This window comes from Xyrauchen texanus, chromosome 15 (assembly GCF_025860055.1).
Source record: "Xyrauchen texanus isolate HMW12.3.18 chromosome 15, RBS_HiC_50CHRs, whole genome shotgun sequence".
Classification (NCBI taxonomy): Eukaryota; Metazoa; Chordata; class Actinopteri; order Cypriniformes; family Catostomidae; genus Xyrauchen; species Xyrauchen texanus.
Window position 1 is genome coordinate 6957304 of NC_068290.1, and position 23480 is coordinate 6980783.

The following is a 23480-nucleotide window of genomic DNA, read 5'->3' on the forward strand; positions in this document are numbered from 1 at the left end:
GTTTCCACAGTCTGTGTTGGTTTGGGGAGCCATGTCATCGGCTGGTGTTGGTCCACTGTGCTTTATTAAGTCCAGAGTCAACGCAGCCGCCTACCGGGACATTTTAGAGCACTTCATGCTTCCTTCAGCAGACAAGCTTTATGGAGATGCTGACTTCATTTTCCAGCAGGACTTGGCACCTGCCCACACTGCCAAAAGTACCAAAACCTGGTTCAATGACCATGGTATTACTGTGCTTGATTGGCCAGCAAACTCGCCTGACCTGAACCCCATAGAGAATCTATGGGGCATTGCCAAGAGAAAGATGAGAGACATGAGACCAAACAATGCAGAAGAGCTGAAGGCCGCTATTGAAGCATCTTGGTCTTCCATAACACCTCAGCAGTGCCACAGGCTGATAGCATCCATGCCACGCCGCATTGAGGCAGTAATTAATGCAAAAGGGGCCCAAACCAAGTACTGAGTACATATGCATGATTATACTTTTCAGAGGGCCGACATTTCTGTATATAAAATCCTTTTTTTATTGATTTCATGTAATATTCTAATTTTCTGAGATTCTGAATTTGGGGTTTTCATAAGCTGTAAGCCATAATCATCAAAATTATATCAAATAAAGGCTTGAAATATCTTACTTTGCTTGGAATGAGTCTATATAATATATTAGTTTCACCTTTTAAGTTGAATTACTGAAATTAATGAACTTTTGCACGATATTCTAATTTTTCGAGTTTCACCTGTATATAGCTTATGTATTACTGCTAATGACATTGGGTGCTCTTTATTGAGGTCAACAGCCAGTTATGTAGGTTGTTGACTGGACCTTTAGGGATGATACTAAGAATCACAAGAATATTTAAATGTCATAGTCTGTAGCTACTGTTCAAGGGATAGTTCACCCAAAAATTACAATTCTGTTATCATTTACACTCTCATGCCATTTTAAAACTTTCAAGAAAATAAATTGTTAGTCATATTTAACTAATTGCTGTAAATAGTCATAGAAGAATAGTATTTTTAATACACATGAAATGAAGATCAAGAAGACCATATTTGTCCATGAATGTTATGCTTTCATTCACACAGATCTTCACACCTCTGTTGTCTGAGTATCTGAACCGTCTCTCCATGATCGTGGACAATAAGCTGAACTGTGGTCCGGTTCTCACCTGGATGGAGGTGAGAGACCAACAGAGAAGACAGGCTAATATAGGAACTTCTGTTTGTTTTACTAAAAATCAACCCATCTCAGGCTAGTTTCGGGCTCAAACAAGACTAGCTTGATCTTGCTGAGATTTTGACCATTGAAGTCAAGCTTCATTACAGCTTATTGGCTCTTCACACTCATAACAGATTGACAACCATGGCAACAGGTTCCTGCTGAAAGAAGAGGCGTCGTTAAATGTCCCCGCCATCGCTGCTGCTCACGTCATCAAGCGCTACACTGCCCAGGCCAGCGATGAAATCTCTATTGAGGTACTACAGAACCCTAACTTGGAGGAATAATTCACCCAAAAATGTACACAAACTCATTTCCTTACAAACCCAAATTACTTACTTACTTTCATGGAACACAATGTGGAGATGTTAGGCAGAATGTTAGTCTAAGTCATCATTCACTTTTAACTTATTTCACTATTCAACTTTAACTCCATTAAATGGTGAGACTGAATATATCAAACTATTACACAAACTCTAATCTCTTTCAAAAGACCTTGTACCCAGTTTGAGTTCCTGTCCTTGTTCTACACATGCATGCACACCCTGCCTGGTCCTGGGACGCTGTTATGTTCTCTCCTCTTCCTCCTCAATCAGGTCTATTCCTGTCACCTCTCCCTGCACGCTGCTCCATATAATGCAGCTCTTTCTGGGCCAGAGAATGGGGTGACCCAAACATAGAACATATTTAGGTCCCTACACACACACTCTTACTCTCTTTTGCTATCTATATGTATCTCTGTCTCCTTCCGTATCTATCCATCTGTCAGTCTGTATCCATCCGCCCGTCCATATCTATCCGTACATTTACACTATCCGTCTCAATCTCTCTATCATCTGTCTGTCTGTCTGTCTCTCTCTCTGTATCCTTATCTATCCATCAAGTCACATTGTCTGTCTCTGTCCGTATCTGTCTGTCGTCCTTAGTATAAGCATTTTAAAACTACTTGGAACTTTCAAACAATGTTTTGTCAAGCTAACATAAAAGTTTGTCTCGACAGACTTTCCTTTTCTCATTTCTCTCTTGTTCTTTTTTCATTCCTCTCCTCTCTTTTATGCTTTAGAATTTATTTGTCTTTCTGCTCTTTACTGAGATAGGAACTGATCTTTTTTCCCCCTTCTCTTTTTATTTGGGTCAAAGTGGATTTGGCACCCAATGGCAGTTTAGAATAAAAGTATTAAGCATTCATCTGATAGTGAATGGTTGTTGTTTTGAAAATATGTGTTTTGTCTGAGAGTTGTAAAAGGACACCCTAAATACACTAGTCATTTGCATATTTCACTTATTGTATATGTAAGTATTTATGTATAGTGTGTGTGTGTGTGTGTGTGTGGGTGAATGTGTGCCCATTTACATGCCAGTCTAATGTTGTGTCTTTGCCCCATTTTTAAGGTTGGCGATATCTTGTCTGTGATTGACATGCCGCCCAAAGAGGACACCACATGGTGGAGAGGAAAACATGGGTTCCAGGTACTACACCAAACATCAAGACATCATCCAAGCCTTAGTCTGAAGTCACCTGTTCTGAGCAAAGTTTTTCCCCTCTCTATTTCATCAGGTTGGTTTCTTTCCCAGTGAATGTGTGGAAGTAATCAATGAGAAGTTGCAGCAGTCGGTCAGCGCTCCTGTCAATAAGCAAGGTATTACATCATATTCATCAATGTCTGGAGCTTAATAGGACTCTTTTCATTTAAAATCTCCATAGTGAAATAATTTTTTTTTATTAAAGCAATTTTGTATAAACTAGGGATGACACAGTGTGAATTTCTTATGGTTTGTTTACCATACGAGTTTTCGGTCTGCATATTTTGAATCCGTCATCTTCAATAACCCTCATTCAAATTCTCCCATACAGCCAATTTAAGTTGCTTTTTTGGTGGATACGAGCCTAATAGGTGGAATTCTTCTGTTATATGTTGGAGTTCATGTGTAGCCCAGTTTCATTTGGAATGGAACAGTGGATCGAGATCTTTGTTACTGATTTTATATTGACCTTGGTAGTGAATGTGTACCATATTCTTTTTTACATGGATCTCTGGAATAATTAATTATCGTTGGTCAATCACAGCATTCTGCAGTCAAATATTTTTGTTTATTGACCAGTCATATTCCAAAAGTATTATTTGGACATGGTACCAAGAATTTTCTGAAATCCTCAGAGAAATTAATGGTAAATGTACATTCTGAACCGTGGCCGCCGAAAAAGTGCACAGTCACTTTTGGGTCTGATTCCTGCTGCATCATCATTGCTGTGGTAGACGTAGTTTGACTGGTCATCTTAAATAACTGTTCTTTGTTTCAGAGGTGGATTCGTTGAGCTCTAAACCTGGTGTTACCAACACTACTGATCCTTCTTCTCCAACATCAGGTACGATCTAGAAGGAATTTGTTAATTTTTTTCAGTGGGAGTAATTAGGGCTGGCCGATATAGTGAAAAAAAAAAAAAAACTCACTGAGCACTTTATTAGAAAGACCTCCTTGTTAGTGCAATTATCTAATCATAAAATCATGCAGATTCGAGTACGGAGCTTCAGTTAATGTTCACATCAACCATCAGTATGGGGGAACATTTTTGATCTCAGTGATTTTGACCTTGGTGTAATTGTTGGTGCTAGGCAGGCTGGTTTGAGTATTTCTGTAACTGCTGATCTCCTGGGATTTTCATGCACAAGAATCACTAGAGTTTACTCAGATTGGTGCCAAAAACAAAAAACATCCAATGAGTTCTGTAGACGGAAACACTTTGTTAATGAGAGAGGTCAGCGGAGAATGGCCAGACAAGTTCGAGCTGACAGAAAGGCTATGGTAACTCAGATAACCACACTGTACAATTGTAGTGAGCAGAATAGCATCTCAGAATGAACAAAGAATGTTGAACTTTGAGGTGGATGGACTAAAAAGACTGTACTCAGTGAGTGTATATTTGAGTTCAGTTTTAAATTGATTTATTGAAATGGATAATTTGAACTGATTCACAGAAACATGGCCTAAATCAGAGACCCTGTTCGAACAGACAGTAAAGGAGTGCAAAACCAATGTCATGACAAAGTCCTTCAAGCTGAAATGTGTATTTTCTGCACCACTAGCGCCACCGAACGGGATTAATTTTTTTTTAATTTAAAACAGCTTTCCGAATATGCAAATAGATAGTTCCGCCCCAACTCAGTTGAATCAGTGTTGTTGCGTGGGGCTAGACGGGCCGTTCAAAACAAATGGAGCTAATATTTTGTGACACAGAGGCACAATTGCATACAGATGTCTCTGCATATTAAGCTGAGATAGGGAAAAGTATTTTAACACTAAAAAAGTTTTAAGAGACTTAATTGGCCAATAGAAAACTCACTAAGTTGAGATATTCATGATGTTGCTTAATTTTACATTACCAGCAAAATAATTACAAATATATCATGAATGTTCTGTGCATTGCCCAGTCCTAGTTGTAATTTTAAAAAGATTTGCTTTGGTTTCTTGATGTTTTATCAAGATGATAGTGTAGCCTTTGCTACAAATCTCTTTTTTACTAGTTTTTTACTATAAATCTCTACTTTCAGTTTAACTTTCAAAATGTGAAGTGTAAAAGTGGAGATTTATAGTAAAAAAATTATTAAATATTGATCTGTTTCTCATCCACACCTATCATATAGCTTTTGAAGATATGGAATAAACCACTGTAGTCATATAGATTACTTTTGTGTAGCCTTAATGTAATCTTTGGAGCTTCAAAGGCCTGATCACCATTTACTTGCATTATATGGACCTACAGAGCTGAGACATTCTTCTAAAAATCTTCATTTGTGTTCATCATTAGAAAGAAAGTCAAACACATCTTGGATGGCATGAGGGTGATTAATGATGAGAGAATTTTCATTTTTGTGTGACCTATCCCTTTAAGGTTTTCAAAAAAGGTTTTATTTGTATGGCCTTGAATGCCACTACATTCAAATAATGTCTCTACTACTACTGCCCACAAATTTGTGTCTAAGATAGGTCATTATTTAGTATATATTCCATACATGATGGAAGCATAATCTAATCAAAGTGAATGAAGGGTGAATTTAACATGCAGTAATATGTTTCATTAACAAAGAGCAGATGCATTTGATGTTTCTGTCAATTGTGTTCCTCTCTTTTTCTCTCAGTTTTTCCTCCTTGGTTCCTAAGCCTGGCTGGTAACAACTTTAGTGAAATTGCCTAAACTAACATCTCTGTATCCATGTTTTCCTAACGCCTTCTATCCTCTGACACACGCGGGGTTTGTTATATAGATTGTGGTCATTTATACAGCAGGCAGAGGGAGTGTGGGAGGATTGGAGAGTGAACTAACAGCAACAATGCTGTAGAAAAATTTGTTTGTGTGTGGGCATTATTTCTCAAGCAGCTTTTGAAGAGTTACAGGACGCTTGTTGTATAAATGAGAATTTTGAGTATTGTTTTGTCTGTTTTCTATGATGGATCGGACATTCTAATGCTACATTTTTCTAACACACATCAGCTGGAAACCGCTGCTTTTTAAACCGCATTAATGATAACTCATAAGATGCGTTGATGTCCACATTATGACTGCAACAGGCCCAGCATTAACCTACATTTATGTCTCAACATAGTACGGTTTTATTGAAACGTCATGTTTTAGGCTAGCAGACTGTAGGGCTGGGTGACATATCAAATTTCAAATGTATTTAATACTATTTTGTTACTGATATAAAATAAAAATATATATTGTGATATAATGTGCTTTTTTTATTTGTCTAATAATACGTTTTCAAAAGGCTGTGTCATAAGACTAGTTTCGTGATCCTTCCTTGTCTTTTGATCTGTCTAGTTTAGCTACTTTTTTAAAACAGCGCCCAGCCCTCCTCACAAATATGTTCCTCAGAACTATTACGGAGTATGTGTTGTCTTGTGTTGTTGTAAATGAGTTTGGAATAGATCCTGCAGAAGGTGTAGACTCTACGGTTTGTTTTTTATATTGTGTTTGTGGTGCTGTCAGAATGCTCTGGAGTAAAAAAGCAATTATAGAAATGTTCAGCCACTTTTACTTTGTCAATTGCCTGATTAGGTCTCTGTCGCCCTCCTGTGGCAGTGTCTAAGAAACATGGCAAGCTGATGGGATTCCTGCGCACTTTCATGAAGTCCAGACCCACCAAACAAAAGCTCAAACAGAGGGGCATCCTGAAAGAACGAGTGTTCGGCTGTGACCTCGGGGAGCATCTCCTCAACTCTGGCCTAGACGGTACTGAAACAGAACATTCTCTCAAAACACTCATGCTGTGAAAATTATGGATTTTCATTTCTGTATGTGTAGTGATATTTCTATGGTTAAATCCCAGTCCCCCAGGTACTGAAGAGCTGCTCAGAGTTTATCGAGAAGCATGGTGTGGTGGATGGGATCTACAGACACTCTGGAGTGTCCTCCAACATACAGAAACTCAGGTTTGTACTGTATGTGAGCATGAGCTTCCTTCATGGGCCTAAAAAAAGGAACTCGCCCTCATGTAGTTTGAAATCAGTATGTCTTCCTTTTAGAAATGTTGATATGTACTGGTTGATCTTTTCCATGCTGCTTTTGAAATTAGCCTATAGAAAGTGTCTAATTATGTTGGAGGGTCTTAAGCTCATACATTTGATTTGGTGAGGTTTTAATAAGTCCAATACTCTTATCTTTACTTGCATGACTATAACATCTTTTCTCCTTTTCCATCTCATTCTGATCAGGCATGAGTTTGACAGTGAGAATGTTCCGGATCTGATGAAAGACTTGTACATGCAAGATATTCACTGTGTTGGCTCTCTGTGCAAACTGTACTTCAGAGAGCTGCCCAATCCGCTCCTCACATACCAACTCTACGACAAGTTTGCTGTAAGTCATTCTGCCTTTAAAATCTGTTTTTATTTTTTTATCTCCTATTCTCCTCAATTTGGAGTTCCAACTACTTAGTAGGTCCTCGTGGTGGCAGTCACCTCAATCTGTGTGGCGGAGGACAACTCTCAGTTGCCTCCGCTTCTGAGACAGTCAATCCGCGCATCTTATCACGTGGCTCATTGTGCATGACACCGCGGAGACTCCTTGCATGTGGAGGCTCATGCTACTCTCCACCATCTACGCACAACTTACCACACACTGAGAGAACGAGAAACAATAATCGTGACCACAAGGAGGTTACCCCATGTGACTCCACCCTCCCTAGCATCCGGGCCAATTTGGTTGCTTAGGTTACCTGGCTGGAGTCCCTCAGCACACCCTCGATTCGAACTCCAGGGTTGGTAGTCAGCGTCAATACTCGCTGAGCTACCCAGGCCCCCATCTAAAATCTATTTCAAAGGTACCAGGTTTAGATTATAAGTGCTTGAGAATAAAAAGCTAATCACTAGATTTGCTAAAGTGTGCCAGGTTTGTGGCTTCAAATCTTTGAAAGATATTCAGAGTTTTGTTTGAGGCACTTCGTAGCAAGTTAACTACATATTCACAAGCAGAATTGTGTATTTAGTTTGGTTTTAATAACATAAAATGTGAAAATGGTCTCAAATATACAGTACCTTGTATCAAAGGGATAGTTCACCCCAAAATGAAAACGGTCTTATTTACTCACTTCCATGCCATTCCAGAGGTGCACACATTTTTTTTCTTCTGCTGAACACAAAGATTTTTAGTAAAATATTTCTGCTCTGTAGATCCATACAATGCAATTGAATGGTGACCAGACATTTCAAGCTACAAAAATCACCATTCACTTGCATTGCATGGATCAACAAAGCTGAAATATTCTAAAAATCTTTGTTTGTGTTCTGCATAAGAAAGAAAGTCATATACATCTGGGATGGCATGAGGGTGAGTAAATGACGAGAGAATGTTTATTTTGGATGAACTATTCCTGGCTGTTTGCACCTGGTCACTCAAATGCATCTCCTTTGACCATTTGTGTTTGGATTCGAGGGGAGAGAATCTGATTTCATGACGACATACAACAATCACTATGTCATTGTGTAGCTGCATGATTAGAGACGGCGAATAATTAAGAAAAGACCAAGAGACATGAGACAGCCGTGCTGTCTCTCAGATGCAGTTGAAATTTTTCAACCAGATTTCTCAATTATTTTAGTGAAGTACCAGGATTACAGTGCATGCTTCTTATCTGTGTCCCTGCATGTTGATATCAGACACACCAAAGAAGATCCGTGAAGTCCTCGTGCAGGTGTATGTATTAGCTTTTACAGATTTTGCGATCAGGTGGTTATTTCCTTATCAAACCGCACTTAACCGGCAAAGTTTATAAGTCTTGATTTAGAGCAGCAGTTGGTTGACAGGGGTGGTGATGTTTTTTGGGACACATCAGGACAGATTAGCATTTACTCCTCAAATGTAATTGTTTTTTTTTACTACCTCCGTATGATCTGATCACAAAACGTTTTAGACCCTGTTTACACCTGTATTAAGCGCTTACCACTTGTGATTGTATTACCCCAAACGCATCTTAATACCAGGTGTAAACGGTGTCTAAGTGGGCAGTTCTTGGCCAGAATATGCTGCAAAAGAGGACCATACTTTTTGTCATTAGCCGAAAGTCTGCCCTTGTGATTCTAGGCAAGTAATGTCATTTCCAGAAAGTTTCCAGAAAGAAAATGTTGTCCTTGTCTATGCAGGAATGTATGGGAGAAATGACAGATGAAGAGAGAATGGTAAAAGTACATGATGTTATTCAACAACTTCCTCCTCCTCACTACCGGTACTTCAATATCCGCTGTGTTCTGATGCTACACACTACACATATTTGTGATAATGCAATATTTGTCTCTGAAAGCATTTAGGACTGAAATTGCTGTTATCTGAAAATATATGACTGATGGTAATGTGTTTGTCTTTATTTCAGCACATTGGAGTACCTTATCAGACACCTGGCACGTTTGGCTACTTGTAGTGGAGAGACTAACATGCACGTTAAGAACCTGGCCATCGTCTGGGCCCCCAACTTGCTCAGGTAAATATTGGGGATGCACAATATTTATTTGTGTGATCTCCTTTTTTGGTCAGTATTTGAAGAGTTAAAAACACGGAATACTTGATTCCATTTGGTCAATTGCAGCATTCTGTGATTTCCTACATAGCTATCTCATCATCCCGTGGTCTCTTTCTTCTAACATAAAATAATTTAAACTTGAATCAATATTCCATGTTTATTTTATTTTTTATTTGGTAAGTAGTTTTGTAGTTAGAGGGATCATATACAGTCTTAATTAACTCTTTAAAAACAAATACTAAATTGCTATCCATGTTTTCTACTGTGGATTCTAAAATATGAAATGCCTGATTTTACCTGTTTACTAGTACAGGCTGATTGTATCTGAGGCAGAATGTGCTCTCGTTCTGTGTAGGTCCAAAGAAATCGAGGAAGCGGGCTTGAGCGGTGCTGATCCTTTTAAAGAAGTGCGAATCCAGTCAGTCGTCGTAGAGTTTCTGCTCAGCAATGTGGAAGTTCTGTTCAGCGATTCTTTCACATCTGTTGGACGTTTTAACGCAGGTATGTTCAAACGGAACACTGTGCAGAATACAACAAATCTGTTCTATTTCACCTCTGTATTGACAGTGAACAATTCATTCCGCCCGTTGTCTGTTAAACTGGCTTCGATCCAATATCTTGTGAGCTGCCTATGTAGGCAGATTTTTATGAAACATCATAGGCTGTTTCAATAGGATACCTTAACTTGAACTTTATTGTATACAAATTCATCACAAATATATTAAGAGTAATTGGAAACATTTAATCGTAAAACAGTCTAAATTCACGTTATTAATGTGCTTTCTGCATTTTTACATCATTAATGAAGTTGACTTTGTGAAAGTGATGAACTATCACATGCTAAAACATCACAATGGAACATGTTTACATTGGCCTGACACACCCATGTATAAGTGAGGCATGCTGAGAGCAAGCTGTATGTTTACATAGCAACAGGAGGGATGGAGCAAAAGATTTCATGCAAGCCTCGAACACGCCTGGTTATTCTTCAGGAGGCGAGGGGGAGTCCAGTTTGACGGACCCCTCTTCTCTGGACCCTGATCAGTGATGCTTCTCTGTGATATGAGACCCACCCTGACCCTCTGACCATTCTTTTGATGCTTAAATCTGGACAAACAAATCACTAGATTTCATGAAACAAATAAAAAAAATACAAAAAAAAAAAACAGTTTAGACCAGCTTAAGGGGCTGTTCACAAAAGACACATTCTTATGTTTTGAATCAAAACCAAAAATGTTGTTCAAATTTCGCTCAGGAAAGACAGTGACAACTAAGAAAGCCATTCTTATGTTGACTTGATGAAAATTGTGGCTCTGTGGTGCTTTTAAAACATTACTATGTTTGTTTGAGTGATCCGATTTATCAGCTTGCCCAACCAGTGGCGTGCAGAACAAGGTGCCATCTTTAAAACATGGCATAATATGGTAAAAACAGCGAGAAGCCACTGGTGCATGTCTCCACAGACTAACAATTAAAAAATTACACAAACAGAACACAAGCTTTTTGGAGCTGGTTTGTTGCTGTTCCAAGGTCATCTACCAGGTTATAGCCAGGTCCACTGGCTTGTAGTCCTGCTTATCAACCATCTAGACATCATCTGATCAGCTAATTACTATAAATGACTAGCTAGAAATCATGTACAGTTCCATCAGGAACCCTGAAGATACCATCAATGTTCACACATTCTTTTTTTTTCTTTTTTTCTGTCTGGTTTTTAAAAATGTAATTTTTGTGAGGACAACTTGTAAAGACATTGTTTGCCAATGTAAATGACATGTTCTACTTTTACAGCACACTGATGGATACAAGGGAATAAAGATCACTGTTGACATGTACTAATATGATTTTTGTTGGTTTGCATGGTATAAATATTAACCCAAATGCTATATAAAGTTGGTTTTCTATAAGTAGGACATTGGGACAATCTGAGCTATAGAGTATCTGTTTGAGTCATCTGTACTTATTATTGAGAATTATTGTCAGTACTAAAAAGAGACAGCAGGTAAAGTGTAATTTTGTTTTATTTTCTGTGTCAGCTTAACATTTTGTTTTAATCATAGACATCTTCCAAACACTAACCCCAAATATTGCTCTTGCGCAAGCAGCTTATACATGTTACCTTTGTACGCACATCAAGCAATACAATTACCCCAAGAGGAAAATTTTTTACATGGTATTTGTTTCTTCTACTTTTCTGATGTCCCAGACTTTATGTGCAGACTAAGGCCCAAAGCATACTCTACGCAAGTTTGTTAATGCAGATGCTACCAACTAATCGAGCCCAATGTCATGAACATCAAAATATGCAAATGACTCAATCAATAAACAATTATTGAAGAAATAGTACAAAAAACTACTGACATTTGGTCATTGATCATAAGTATAAAAACAATATTATATATGTAAATTGTAAAATATTCAGTTATTTAATCCAATATTTAATTAATTTAAGAGTCTGTAGATACCAACCTGACCTTGTCGATGGACTTGACACATTAACACACGAACGCACATTTGTGATGTACAAGGAGACCACGCACTTGCAACGACTGGCCAAGCATTCAGTCTGCATTTGTGTACTTGCATAGAGTATCTGTCTGGCCTTTGCTACTTACGTTTTGTGAACTTCTATTATGTTGACTAGCCCCGCATTTCTTCTACAAAGCTAAATTGCAGTAGAGCTGTACAAACTAGGGAAGCTTTGAAGGAGCTGTTGTTTTTTCATTGATGCTTGGGTATCTTGCTGTTTGCCATGTACCATATTGAATCTGGTTTTTTTGTTTTTGATTGCTGTGCTCTTCACTGCAGTCCTTCCAGCTATACTTGCTTTAGTTCTTTGGCTTGTTATCTGAATCTTTATGTCTGCATCTTTCTGTCTCCTCAGCACGGCAGTCTCTGACCAGACCCAAGTCGTTTGTGTCCACCAGACTTCTGTCTCTGGAGGAGGCACAGGCTCGCACACAAGCTCCGCTTCTTCTGCAGGGATCTCCTCATGGGTTACAGGGACAGTTTCACACTGTGCTTGACCTGCCTGCAGACAAGTGCGTTTCTTTGAAAAGGCCAATGACTTTCCTTTTAATGATTTACTCACCCTCACGTTATATTAAACCTCTACCCTGCTATTCCATCTGTAGAACGCAAAAAGATAATTGTTTAAGAATCTCTTTCAATGCAACAATTTAAAAAGGACTAAAATGTATTAAAAGAAGTCTAAATGACATGTGCACTTGTCTTCTGAAGCCATGCGATAGCTTTGTGTGAGGAACAGACTGAAATTTAGGTTGTTATTCACAGAAAAACTGCTGCAGCTCTCAAATCTCATTCTTCAACCCACATATTGCACATGCCATGCAAGAACCAATAGTATTTTGGGGTCAATGACATTAAGCCTACATATACATCAGCTTGCTAATTTTGGATTTGGATGTTTGAATTTTAGAGCTTCATAGGAGGGCAGTATTTTCTGTTAATAACGTCCTACATTTTGGTCTGTTCCTCATACAAGGCTATTGTATGGCTTCAGAAGAACTTGAACACAGCATATAGCGCACTTTGTTATATGGAATTCTTCAATTATATTTAAATGTTGCTGAATGACGTGGTCACTATTGACTCACCTTTGATCCGTGGTCACCTTTGAATGGAAAAGAATAGTGTAAAGATTCTTAAAAAATATCACATTTTATATAACATGGAAATGTATATCATATATACCATTTGACACAGAACAACATGAGGGTGCTTAAAAATTGACAAAATAAAAGAATTTTTCTGTGAACTATTCCTTTAAATATAAATTAATAATTTGTTTTACTCATTTTCTTCTAATTTCCCTTTAGGAGGAAAAGAGGCATGAAGATCCGTAAATCGGCAGGTGGGAGCTGGAAGACATTCTTTGCCATCGGGAAACCTGCAGCAGCGGGTCGGCGCAAACCTGCCAGGATCTCCTCACTGTTCCAGCCCACTACCTCTCATGCAGGTAAATTACATATATCACTTATATCTCTGGACTGAGCTTTACCCTCATCACATGTACATGTCTTGTTGTCAGAGGAAATATCTCCCCCAGTTTCAGCTGTATATGTGTTTTAGGTTGCAGGGTTGACAGCATGACCCTTAGGTCAGCGAAGAGCGAGGAGTCCCTATCATCTCAGCACAGTGGAGCAGGTACGAGTTACATTGTGAAATGCTTATTTGGTAATATCATTCATTTAGTCATTAACACTAAGTGTTCCTGTAGTTACAGCATGGTGGTAGCAATGCCAAGGTCATGGGTTGGTTTCCCAGGGAATGCATGAACTGATAAAATGTATATCCTAAATTCACTGTAAATCACTTCAGATACAAATGTCTGCCAAATGCAGAAATGTAATTGTAAACGAATATGCAAGAAAAAAAAAATAGTTATTTGGACATTGTTGCAAAATAAACCTTGACCGGTAGATCTGAAGTGGAAGGAGTTAATTTTGTAAAAATGACCATCTGACTGAACATTATCATGGATACTTACCTAATAAATAAATAAAGAAGGAAACAAATGGACATTAAATATTGATTAGTTCAAATTATTTTACTATAGGAGACTTAGGGGTAGGCTAATTTGACTTGGCCTAGTAAACAACCACCCAAAACACTAGCAATTTCATAACAATACACACCACCCCCAGCATTACGATGGCAGCTTTTTAAACCTTTGCATAGATGCTGCAAGAGCCTATATGTTACATTCTTCAAAATTGACAGTGTTTATTTAAGTTAAAATATTTCATAATATATGATTGCCCTTTTAAATATTTATATATTTACACACTTATTACATTACATAATTTTGCTACATGTTTTTATATTTATATATATAATTTGTACGATTTACAAGTATTGACATTGAGTTTACATGAATACGTTTAACAAGTGTAAAAATGGTACTGTCTCTTTAAGAGTACTGGCAGTTCTGTTTTTACCTTATTCGTGCATTGTGTGATTTTAGAATTAATTTTTTTTTTTTTCGTTTTCGTTCAATCAAATTGTCTAACAATCAGTTGTTATAGACATTTAATGAAAATGGAGTGCATGGATCTCATCTTTTGAAATCAGAATATTTACTAGCCAGTGGCTAATAACAGATATTTTTTAGTTGCATAGTGTAAAATTTGAGCACACATGCAAGTGATTTACTTGCAATGTAGAGGGCTGACTCATTTAAACATAAGAATTTTGTGTGATTCTCTATTTCAGTTTCAGGTCAGGGGAAGATGCAGCAGTTACGAAGACCTCGCTCCAGCAGTGATGGTCTCTCTCTGGCTGCATCCGTTGACCCTCAGATCCTTCCCCAGCGTTCACCATCTAGAATCCACTCCAGCCGCTCTTATGACAGCCTGTTGCCTGAGGAAACCCATGGTGCTGCTGAGGAAGAGGAGGAGCATGAAGACGATGAAGATGTGGAGGGTGTGTATATGCTGCCTGATTTCTCCCAGGACCCATCTGCATCATGGATGGCAGAAGATGTCATTGATTTTAGCCCCACCTTCCTGGAAGACGGGCCAATAGGATTGGGGGGCACGGGTGTGGCTCCTAGCGGCAGGGAGTCCCCTCCAGCGGCCGCGCCTCCTCCGTACCGTTGTCTGAGTCATCAAGGACACGCCCGCTCCGGGAGCCAGCGTTCAATCACAGAGGATCCTGACTCAGTGCTGAACCAATCAGAGGCCGCGGCAAGGCGGAGTTTGATTCTGGCCGCAGCAGCTCCGCCTCAGCAAGTGTTTTGTCAACACAAGCCCACTGCAGTTGCTAATCCTCCCGCAACTTCTGTCCAGCAGGGTGAGTCGAACGTAAGCCCATCCCACTGCCAGATGCCAGCTCCAGTGACATCCGCAACCCCTTCCCAGCCCCCTCAAGAGAGACGATCATTTACACGTAAAGTGGTACATGCTCTATCCGCTAAAGCACCAAAATCCCCACCTCTTGACATCTCCGACCCCATTTCCATCAGTGTGCCTGCCAAGGTGAATTTGAGTATAATACAGATTGTATTGATTTTGATTAATTGGAAAAATACTGTAGTGGACCAGTTTATTTAAAATTGAAGCGAGTTATTTTTGAATGTTAGAATACTTTCCTTTTAATAGAAGAAAACACTGTTGCTCTGTGGTGCTTTCAAAATATTGCTCTGCATTTGTGCCGCATTTGTATGGTGAACTAAATACATTTGTGGCCATGGCTTGGTTTAGAAAATAATATTTTAAAAAGGTGTGACACATAGATCACGTAATGTTTATGTGAAACCGTTTAACATGGTATTTGAACTTTTAAGGTTCTGGAAATGATTGGAGGGCGGGCTGGTGAAATGCAGTCTGGATCCCTAAGCAGTGGACCCCCCCAACCACCACAGATGATATCTATGCTCTTAAGGTCATGTGACTTTCAGCTCACAGAGAGCTGCCAGCAAGAGCTCAGCAGTAAGTTGGGCCCCAGCCTCAAGATCAAGGGTCCCAGTAAGTACATTCTATGATTATGACCTAATGCAGTGGTTCCCAAACTTTTCACCAAAACTAGGGATCGTTCACCCAGAAGTTAAAATTCTGTCATCTTTTACTCACCCTCTTGTTTTTCCAAACCTGTATGTTTTTTTGTTTTGTTTTCTTGTTTCTGTGCAACAAAAAAAGGAGATGTTAGGCAAAATATTAGCCTCAGTCACCATGGACTTGCATTATATGGAGAAAAAAAAGATTAATTGTAAGTGATTAGTGACTGAGGTTAAGATTCTGCCTGATTTCCTTTTGTGTCCATGGAGTAAAGAAGGTCATACATGTTTGGAGCAACAAGAGGGTGAGTAAATTACTACATTTTCATTTTTGGGTGAACTATCTATCTTTTTAAAGCCCGGAGACAACTATAAGTAAGCCATTAATAGCCTGATTTCCTGAATAACGAGTGTAAACACTTCAATAGGTGCCAACCAAGCAGACCTGGCTTTGGAATATACAGTTTACACCGATCCGCCATATCATTAAAATCTTACAGGGGGACTTACACATTATTGTGTAAGTCCCCCTCGTCACTGGATGTTTTTTGTTTTTGGCACCATTCAGAGTCAATTCTATAGAATGTTGTGCATGAAAATCCCAGGACATCAGCAGTTACAGAAATACTCAAACCAGCCCATCTGGCACCAGCAATCATGCCACCGTCCAAATCACTGAGATGATAATTTTTCCCCATTCTGTTGGTTGATGTGAACATTAACTGAAGCTCCTGACCCGTATTTGATTTTTATGCACTGCTGCCACACGATTGGCTGATTAGATAATTGTGTTGATGATTGTTGGTGCCAGATGGGCTGGCTTGAATATTTCTGCAACTGCTGATCTCCTGGGATTTTCACATACAACAGTCTCTAGAATTTAGTCAGAATGGTGCCAAAAACAAAAAACATCCAGTGACGAGGGGGACTTACACAATAATGGGCTGGTAGTTTTAATGTTGTGGCTGATCGGTGTATAATGATATTATTTATAAATATTTTTGGGTAAAGAATAGCTTTAGCTAAATAAATATGTCTTGAACGTGCTATGTGGTATAGGCTAATTTCTGGATATTGCACTTAATCCAGAAGGCAAACTCTGCTCATGTATGACATCAAGTAAATGTATTATGAGAAAAACTTCCTGCCATTACAAATATTTTCTTTTGCACCCTTAGTTTGTTAACTTCTGTTCTCTTGATACATCGAGTCCATTGTTTAATGTGAAGACTTCCCAAATCCTTACTCTCAAACCATTGTTTCAGGTATCTTGGGTCCTACTGGTGTTCCACTACCTTCACAGCAACCCCCTCCTCCTCCTCCCAAAAACCCTGCACGCCTCATGGCTCTGGCCTTGGCTGAAAGTGCTAACAAGGCCCTGCGGCAAGGTGCCTCTCCCCCTTACCGCCCCCGCCAGAGTGGAAACCCCCCTGACACTGACGTCCACTTCCAGAGGTCCCTCTCTGCTGATGCAGGAACTCTCTTGGCCTCTGATCCTAATCAGATCTACTCCACAGTGCGCCCTCTGTCTGTGTGGATGAATGAGGGTGATGATGATAGTGGAACTGCACCTGAAAAGCCAGCAGACAAATCTGGCGTGGAGCCAAGGTCACCAACAGGGCAGGACACTGTAAATCTTTCTTCTGATAGCTCAGTCTCTGACTTTGGGACATCTAATTCTGAGTTATCAGCTGCCAGTTCCTCTGAGGACAATGACCAAACACCAAGCCCCATCTATAAGAATGAGGAGTCAATTTCTCCATCTCAAGCACAACCCTCAAAATCCAGTCCACCCTCATCTAGCGAAGCCACCTATTCTCAGAGAAAACCCCCAGCATATGGGCGTCAATTTTCAGCTCCGCAGCTTCAGCAGCAGAAATCCAGCACCCAGGCCAAGTCTGCAGCCCAGCCACACTCTCAGCTCCTGCACTCTAAGTCAGAGAGCTCTCCACTGGCCCAGGTACGAGCCTTCCAACCCACGCGCCCTAAAGTGCCGCCCAAGCCCCCTGATCTTGCTCCCTTGAGGGCTCCACTCTCACAGACTGATCGGCATGATTATATGCGTCGCTCCCTGGATGCCAGCCGTATCCGACGCTTGGTAGGGCCTCCTCAAGGGAACACACCACTTTCCAGAGCTTTCTCTGAACGCATTAGCAGTACCTCTGACATGCTATCTCGCTACCATGCAGCCAGAATGGCCAGCCAAGCCTCACAGGCTGCACACCTTCCCCAACAGCAACAACAGGCCCAGTCCGTTCAGATTAGACCTGTTGCCCCCTCCTCTGAAGATCCATCCAAGATGGAAAACTTCTACTACGAAATTGGTGCACCAGAGCACCCACAAGCACCACCCAGCTATGCACGCCACAGCTATCAGAATATGAAGTTGGATCTGGAAGGCAACCTTCGTCTTAATGACCCAGTCAATCAAAGGGCTGTTTCCAGGGGTCAACCTCCTCCCTACAACGCCCAAGGACCTGGGGGTGGTAGGGCTCCGCAGCTGTGGTCATCTGAGGCCACACGAGTTTGGGCCACAGCACATTCTCACTCTCACTCGTTCTCTTTTTCCCATTCTCACCATCGCTCTCAGGACGGATCATCAGGTCAACCTCCCCACCCACGTCCCCAGCGACAGACATCATCGTCTGTCAGGCATTCCCGCAGTGAGGTCCATCCCATCCATCCAACTGCTGGAGTGGGCTCCTCAGCAGGCATGATGCCCTTGTCTGTGCACCAACGTGGCTTGCACCGTTCCCAACGTTCACCTTCTGCAGACCACACTTCCTCTCAACTTCATCCCTACTTTGAAAATGGGAAGGTGTGTTATAGGTACTTTGAGGCTTCCAGGTCGGAAGACTTGCCACTAAATGCTGTATTGAAGCCACATCAAGCCCAGCCACGTCGGGCTTCCCCAGTTCAAGGCCTCATGAAAGATCAGCCTGAGCCCATCTATGTAAACTACCCTTTCACCAGCCCACCTGGAGCTGGCGTTAATCCAAAGGGCTGGGCGACCACAGACCTTGATGTAGATGATCACCAGGCATCTGAGACACTAGCACCAACTTCAGAGCCACCACTCGATGACAAGCAGAAGCAATCAGAGCAAGAAAGTCCCACAGCTGGCTTTGACAGTCCTACCCAGAACGATGCGCTGTCGGATTCCAAAGCAGTCAATATTGCAGCAACGGCCTCTTCTGCCATGCACTTCCGTAGTCGCTCAGATCCCCAAAATACCAGCTCAGAGCCTGCTCATGTCCTGTCGGGAAAGGAAATTGCCTCCTTGCTAATTGAAAGGCTTGCCGAGGATGAAAGGGAGGGTCCTTTAATGATGACCTCTTCCATTTCATCTTCCTCACCACATATTGAGCACCCCCTGAATCCCTACCCCAGTCAGCAGCAACAACCACCTCCTGCTTACAATGTCTACACCCCAGGACCATCTCGAGGGCGCTTTGAGAGTCAGGTGCCACCAAGGGAGGGATCAGGAGCTTTCCAACGTCAAGACCCCTTGAGGAGATCTTCCGGAGGCCAGTATAGACAAGCTATTGACGTCATGCCATCTGGTGACCAAGTTCTTAAATTTTACAGAAACCAAGACTTCATCCCTGGCGCCCTGGGAGAAAGCATAACCCCTAACCCTTATCCCCCAAGACCATATTATCAGGACCCCCCATACCCCAACTGGGGCCCTCAGGGCCTCCCAGAAGCTCCCCACACATGCACTCCACCTACAGTGGCCTTCTCAAACTTAGCGCTTGGATCAACAAGAGGATATGGGCCCCAGATAGTGGCCAACCAGTATAATCAGTACCCATACCAGTCAGGACCAGTACTTCCTTATTTTCCCAACACACCCCGACGAGATGTTGCTCTTGATCCTTCTCTCCAACCTGCCGGGTTGCGGAACCAGAGAGGACTGAACAGGCAGGGAAGCCTGCCTGGACCCAACTGGAATATCCGAACTGAAGGCCAGACCCGTAGTTACTGCTAAAGCGCACAACTGACCTGTGTCTTTAGAGGGATTTATAAGGATAGTTCAGCCAAAAATGAAAATTCTGCCATCATTTACTCATCCTCATTTTGTTACAAATCCAAATGATTTTCTTCTGTAAAACATAAAGAGCAGGTATGAGGCAGAATGTTAGCCTCAGTCACCATTTAGTTTAATTTTGCAGAAAAAAAACGATGCATTGAAAGTGAATGGTGACTGTAGATAACATTCTCCTTAACATTTTCTTTAGTGTTCCATAAAAGAAAACATCATATGGATTTGGAAAAATATGAGAGGATGAGTACATGATGACAGAGTTTTCATTTTTGTGAGAAATATTCATTTAAAATGAGACAATATGACATAATTATAAGCACTATACTTTTATGTTTTCTGTACAAGTTAGTGTTGAGAGAGGTTTTTTTTGTGACCTCATATAGGGGAGACATCATTTGCAGAAATGAAATTAAGTGGGGGATGTCTTCACTTGCATTTTTGTCTCACAAAGACCCCATTGCTCCCTCCGATTGCAGTGTGTATTTGAGAGTAAAGGTGTATGAGAATAAGGCATAAAGCTTGAAAGGATCAAAGAAGAGAACCATAAAGTGGCTTAAAAAAAGTAAACATTCCACAACACACTGTGCTGTCCAGCAGAGGGAGTCAGAGAGGTGCAAAGCTGCTATTCCTCTGACAGGACATTGCTCAGTGGCTAATTCTTGTTTTACTGCTTTGGGTTTTATTTGATTTTAAGGTTCTTTTTGACACTAGGTCACACTGTACAGGGGCACAAGCTCAATATGTTTGACTTTTTCCTCAAAGTACAATAAAGAATAACATCAAGAGATGCAGGTTTTTAGAAACTCATAATTTGGCTTTTTTATTATTATTATTATCATTTATTTTGCTTTTGGCAATAATGTGACATTATTTCATCATTTGTATTTCTTTTTTGATTTTTCTAAGTTATTGTAAGTTTTCATTTGAATAAGTTCTTGTAAAATAGTTTTATTTGCATTTCCCAAATTTGTTTCAAAGAATGTGAAGATTAGTGACTTTTTAGTTTTTATTTCTTTTAGGGCTGTGTGTGAATCTGTATGCGTCTTACTTGCCCAGAGTATCTGAAGTTAAGCACATAAAAAGAAGCGATGTTGCCTTGTGTTGAAGGTATAATTATCTTGTTAATTTTTGAAGGGATTGAGTGTGCATATTTAGTTGAGGTACTGTATTCTGCTCCTTCTCAATATGTCAAATGTTCTTATCCAAAGCAAGTATTTCTTGTAGGCTATGTCACCCTGTGTCACTCCCAAACATTATGGCCTCTTTTATGGTAGAATCCCAACCCAGCAATGTCCACTGACTGGTATGAACCACCATTATACAGTGAAAATTCCTCCAATACCAATTTATGGACAAGTCTTGCAAAAAACAACATTTTTGAAAGACTTAATAAAGTTAAAGCTGATTTATCAGACGACACTTAATGGGTACTTTTCCATTATTTTGATTCATACTATACGTAATATGGAACGGGTTAACAAAATGTCTTGGAAATCCTTTAAAAACGACCAGAGGTGGGCTCTGTAAAGGTTTGGTTAGTGGTTGGTGCCTTGCGTTAAATAATCAATCTTTTTAAAAAATCTTACTTAATCTTCCCTTTGTTATGAAAGCAAATATTGAATTGAGCTTCAATGCTCGTATGCCACAGTAAGATACAAACCCTGTCCTAACCCTTACTAAAAGTACGGTCTCTACCATGGTACAGTGATGGTATTAGATGCTAACACCATGGTACTTTGATAAAAACCATGGTACAGGTTGAGTACTTTATTTGTGTACCATTTGTATTTACATGGTACTCCAAGATATTTCAAAGAATACCATGGTACATTGTCCAAAAACCCATGGGAATACCATGGTATTTTTGGTACTTTTTGTTAGTGGAGCAAAGTTGCCCCTATTTAGACACTATTAATTTGTCAAAGCTTCACATTAATAAGCACTGAGAATACACAGTCTAAATTACATTTTGTTGTGTGTAAGAGAGAGAGAGAGACAGTCTGTTTGCATGTGTGATATCGGTTTTAATAAATATCTATGCAGTGTATAACAAAGGGAATATTTATTCCTAAACCTTAAAACGGTAAATATTAATGCTACCTATGTACGTCAGAAGACCTGTGTATGTTCAAGTGAGAGAGGTCATGCATGTGGCTTTGAGAGATATACTGTACATAATCTTCATGTCCAACCATCTCCCCTTATGCCTTCAGCACTTTGCAAAAGGCATTTCATTTTGTAATATTTTCCAATATGTGAATTAAAATATTGGACACCGTCAGTGACGAAACTGTAGTTTGGTGATTTATTTTTTAACACAATATTTTTGTACAAGAGTCAGTAGAGGTTGCTTAATAATGGGCGTTGTTTCAGTTTTCGAAAATTTCAGAAAATCTCCTTTAGAATGCAAGAAAATTTTATAATTTCAATGTACAACTGGTACTAATTGTCATGTTTTAAAAGATTAGCCTTGCCGAATAACTGATGATATTTACATGACTTAATAACATTCCTATTAATTAACCAGTCAAACTTGTATTTGTTCCAATTTGCTATTAAAAGACAAGTGTTCTTTCTAGGTTTTGTGTTATTTTGAGAATATTTAAATTTACAGGACTGGTTGAATTGTATGCAGGCTACAGTCTCCCCCATCTGAGATGGTTTTCCTACATTTGCCAGCTGTAATTTGAGTTTGTCAGCAGTCATTTCTGAAGTTTTGCCAAGGATGTTCCTAGATGGATATCCTGCAAAACCAGTCTTAGATTCTCAGTATCAGGCGACACTCCCAGTTGAGTTAAAGCAGACATACAGTATGTAAGCTAACATGCACTCCACTGTTCCATGCTGATACATGTACAAACTATTTTGGCATTAGGTCATTATCGTGAGCAGTAACGGTTTGTTGGGCGGTTCAGGGCGTGGAGAGCTGCCATGCTTTTGTCTTTGCATACTCGATCTCTTACTCTTTTATAAAGGTTGTTTAATTTCAAGGGCATGTGATTTCATGAAAGATGACGTAGTTTTTGCAATGACAATTGGCCCTTTTATGAATCACCTAACTGTGACATATATCATTTTATTTGGTAGATAGAAACAAGGGTGTAGATTTCTCCTTGATATTGGGGGTTAGATTTCCCCTGGAATCTAAGCCCCTGCACAGGAACATGTTGCCAAGCAAGTTAGAAAACACGTGTGCAGCAAAGAATCTCACAAACCAAATTTCCATTCTATCCATGTTAAATCATTATGCAGAAACAACACTAGAGTGTGGCATAAAGTAAGATTTTGAGAAATGATGAAAAAAGGATTTCAACAACTTTGTTTATGGGATCATCATAGTACATTTTAAACTCTCTTCATCCTTAATACAACATAAAACCAAAATAATTTTAAAATGCATTCAAATCACTTTAGACATAATTTTAGAAAAACAGAAAATGTGTAAGGGGTAGATGACATAACGAACATCGCAATTTGATGTTAATATGTAGACTACCATTCAAAAGTTAATGGTGCTGAATTATAATAATTTATATATATTTTTTTTGAAAACATGATGATCTAAAGTGTTTTGTAAACTAATATAAATTCTGCCCATGTATATATTTCTTTACAGAACTAAATTTTTATTATATATATATATATATATATATATATATATATATATATATATATATATAT

The 23480-nt window shown here is 39.7% G+C and overlaps 1 protein-coding gene across 3 annotated transcripts in view; it reads left to right on the forward strand.

Moving 5' to 3' along the window:
* The window catches only part of LOC127656207 (rho GTPase-activating protein 33-like), a 62934-nt gene extending 39513 nt beyond the window's left edge, over nucleotides 1-23421 (forward strand). For 2 of the 3 annotated variants that reach the window (XM_052144405.1, XM_052144403.1), the window contains 17 exons: nucleotides 1087-1179; nucleotides 1354-1476; nucleotides 2612-2689; nucleotides 2778-2859; nucleotides 3522-3587; nucleotides 6279-6452; nucleotides 6550-6652; nucleotides 6935-7079; nucleotides 8861-8943; nucleotides 9088-9195; nucleotides 9590-9735; nucleotides 12119-12275; nucleotides 13074-13213; nucleotides 13327-13401; nucleotides 14470-15233; nucleotides 15542-15722; nucleotides 17017-23421. In XM_052144405.1, coding sequence (XP_052000365.1) covers nucleotides 1087-1179; nucleotides 1354-1476; nucleotides 2612-2689; nucleotides 2778-2859; nucleotides 3522-3587; nucleotides 6279-6452; nucleotides 6550-6652; nucleotides 6935-7079; nucleotides 8861-8943; nucleotides 9088-9195; nucleotides 9590-9735; nucleotides 12119-12275; nucleotides 13074-13213; nucleotides 13327-13401; nucleotides 14470-15233; nucleotides 15542-15722; nucleotides 17017-19742 — 5244 coding nt within the window. In that variant the 3' untranslated portion in view covers nucleotides 19743-23421. The remainder of the gene's footprint in view (nucleotides 1-1086; nucleotides 1180-1353; nucleotides 1477-2611; nucleotides 2690-2777; nucleotides 2860-3521; nucleotides 3588-6278; nucleotides 6453-6549; nucleotides 6653-6934; nucleotides 7080-8860; nucleotides 8944-9087; nucleotides 9196-9589; nucleotides 9736-12118; nucleotides 12276-13073; nucleotides 13214-13326; nucleotides 13402-14469; nucleotides 15234-15541; nucleotides 15723-17016) is intronic. The other variant, XM_052144404.1, reaches the window with a different exon arrangement.
* Nucleotides 23422-23480: the final 59 nt, after the last annotated feature.